Source organism: Apium graveolens, chromosome 9 (genome assembly GCF_009905375.1).
Source record: "Apium graveolens cultivar Ventura chromosome 9, ASM990537v1, whole genome shotgun sequence".
Taxonomy (NCBI): Eukaryota; Viridiplantae; Streptophyta; class Magnoliopsida; order Apiales; family Apiaceae; genus Apium; species Apium graveolens.
Genome location: NC_133655.1, coordinates 167,538,483 through 167,540,129, shown reverse-complemented (window position 1 = coordinate 167,540,129; position 1,647 = coordinate 167,538,483). Strand labels below are relative to the sequence as shown.

Here is a 1,647-nt window from a genome sequence, read left to right as displayed (position 1 = left end):
TGAGAAGGATCGTGATAATTTGAAGGAGAAATGTGAAGGGTTAGAGCGTCAACTTGATGGGATGAACGAGTCGTACAAGTTAATTATTGAAGAGAACAGTTCGTTGAAGGCGGATGTACAAAGGGGGTGGAAGACATCGTTGCTGCTCTTGGAGATGGTTATGGCCGCTGTGTTGCCCGAATGCAGGGCATAGGTGTCGATACTGCGGGGCACACCTTCGAGGATTACATTCATGATCTCGCGGCCTCTCAGCCTAGTGACCCGACGGAAAATCCGTGAAGGCGGGGTATGCCCCGTGATTTATGTAACATTTTAAGTTTTACTTGATGACTTTGGAATTGTGGCCTTCGTGGCTTTTCGAACTTGGGTATCTCTGCTATTGTTTCCTGAACTTATGATGTATCTTGTTCATCATATTTCCGTTTTTATGTTCTGATGGATGGTGTTCTGTGAGTTGTGCCTAGGGAAATTTTTCTGTTTTCGTACATTTGGAATATTTATTTGATTTCTATAGACCTTAAGTTGTCCATGTTATGTTACCATTTTTATTGCAATTAAAAAGCTTGCTTTCCATAAATGTATTTTGTCGTGGTGCCCTTCTTTAAACTGATCATGTTACTTTCCTCTTTTATATGGATGTTATCTTTTCTCGTATAGGTAGGTGTAAGTTTCATATGGATGTTAATTTTGAAAGAAAAAATTTGAGTTGTGACGATTAAATTACGTTCATTTCGCAGCCGCAGAGAGTGTTTGTTTTATTTGGTAGTTGCTGTAACGCTGAGTTTTTCGTGTGATTGAATTTGTAAAAGATAAAGTAGATAAACTTGATGTTTCTTAAAATAATTTATAAGTTTTCATTGTCATAACTTAAGCATCCCTCGATGGGGATCTCATAACGACCCTCATTGCATCGAGGGTTGGTTTTTGGTATGGCAGTTGTAGCCTTAAGGTTTCAAACATTATACATAAAAGCGAATTACTGATACAATTTCTTGAGGTGAATACCGTTCCAGGCGTTCTTGATTGGTTGTCCGTCGAGGTGTGAGAGCTCATAAGTCCCCGCACTGACAACCTTCAACACTCGGTACGGGCCTTCCCACGTCGGCTTAAGCTTTCCTGAAACAGTGGGCTGTGATGCAGCGGAATCTCGAAGGACGAGGTCACCAACCCTGAAGCGCTTGTTTTTGACTTTCTTGTTAAAGTATTTTGCAGTCTTTTCCTGCTGCGCGATCATGCGGAATCGAGAATCCTCTCTTATTTCTTCGAGCAAGTCATTATGGAAGCGCAAGCCCTCGAGTGTGAGGGAAGGGTCGAATACTTCGACTCGTGGGGAAATTAGGCTTATCTCGATAGGTAGGACGACATCGACGCCATAAGCGAGGCGGAATCGAGTTTCACCTGTTGCGCTCCGGGGAGACGTCCTGTAATATCCCATATTTTCAAATATTATTATTATTATTATTTGGAATTGTTTATGTGATTTTTATGTGATTTTTAGTGAATTAGCTGATAATTGGAATTGATGTTTTGGTGTTTATATGTGATATTCTTTTAGTATTTTAATTTTTCTATGTCCAGAATAAAATATAGGTAATTGTGATATTTTTCTGGTAAATTTTGGACTGTTATATGATTTTATAATAATTT

General features: G+C 39.4%; 1 protein-coding gene across 1 annotated transcript; it reads right to left on the bottom strand.

The window, feature by feature from the left end:
• Positions 1-976: 976 nt before the first annotated feature.
• LOC141685720 (uncharacterized) lies at positions 977-1,435 on the bottom strand. The gene has a single exon (XM_074490808.1). It carries the CDS (start codon positions 1,433-1,435, stop codon positions 977-979), a length of 459 nt encoding a protein of 152 aa, XP_074346909.1.
• Between the last annotated feature and the right edge of the window lie 212 nt (positions 1,436-1,647).

Coding starts and splice junctions, on each gene's coding strand:
- LOC141685720 (XM_074490808.1), bottom strand. CDS start 1,435: ATGGGATATTACAGGACGTCTCCCCGGAGCGCAACAGGTGAAACTCGA.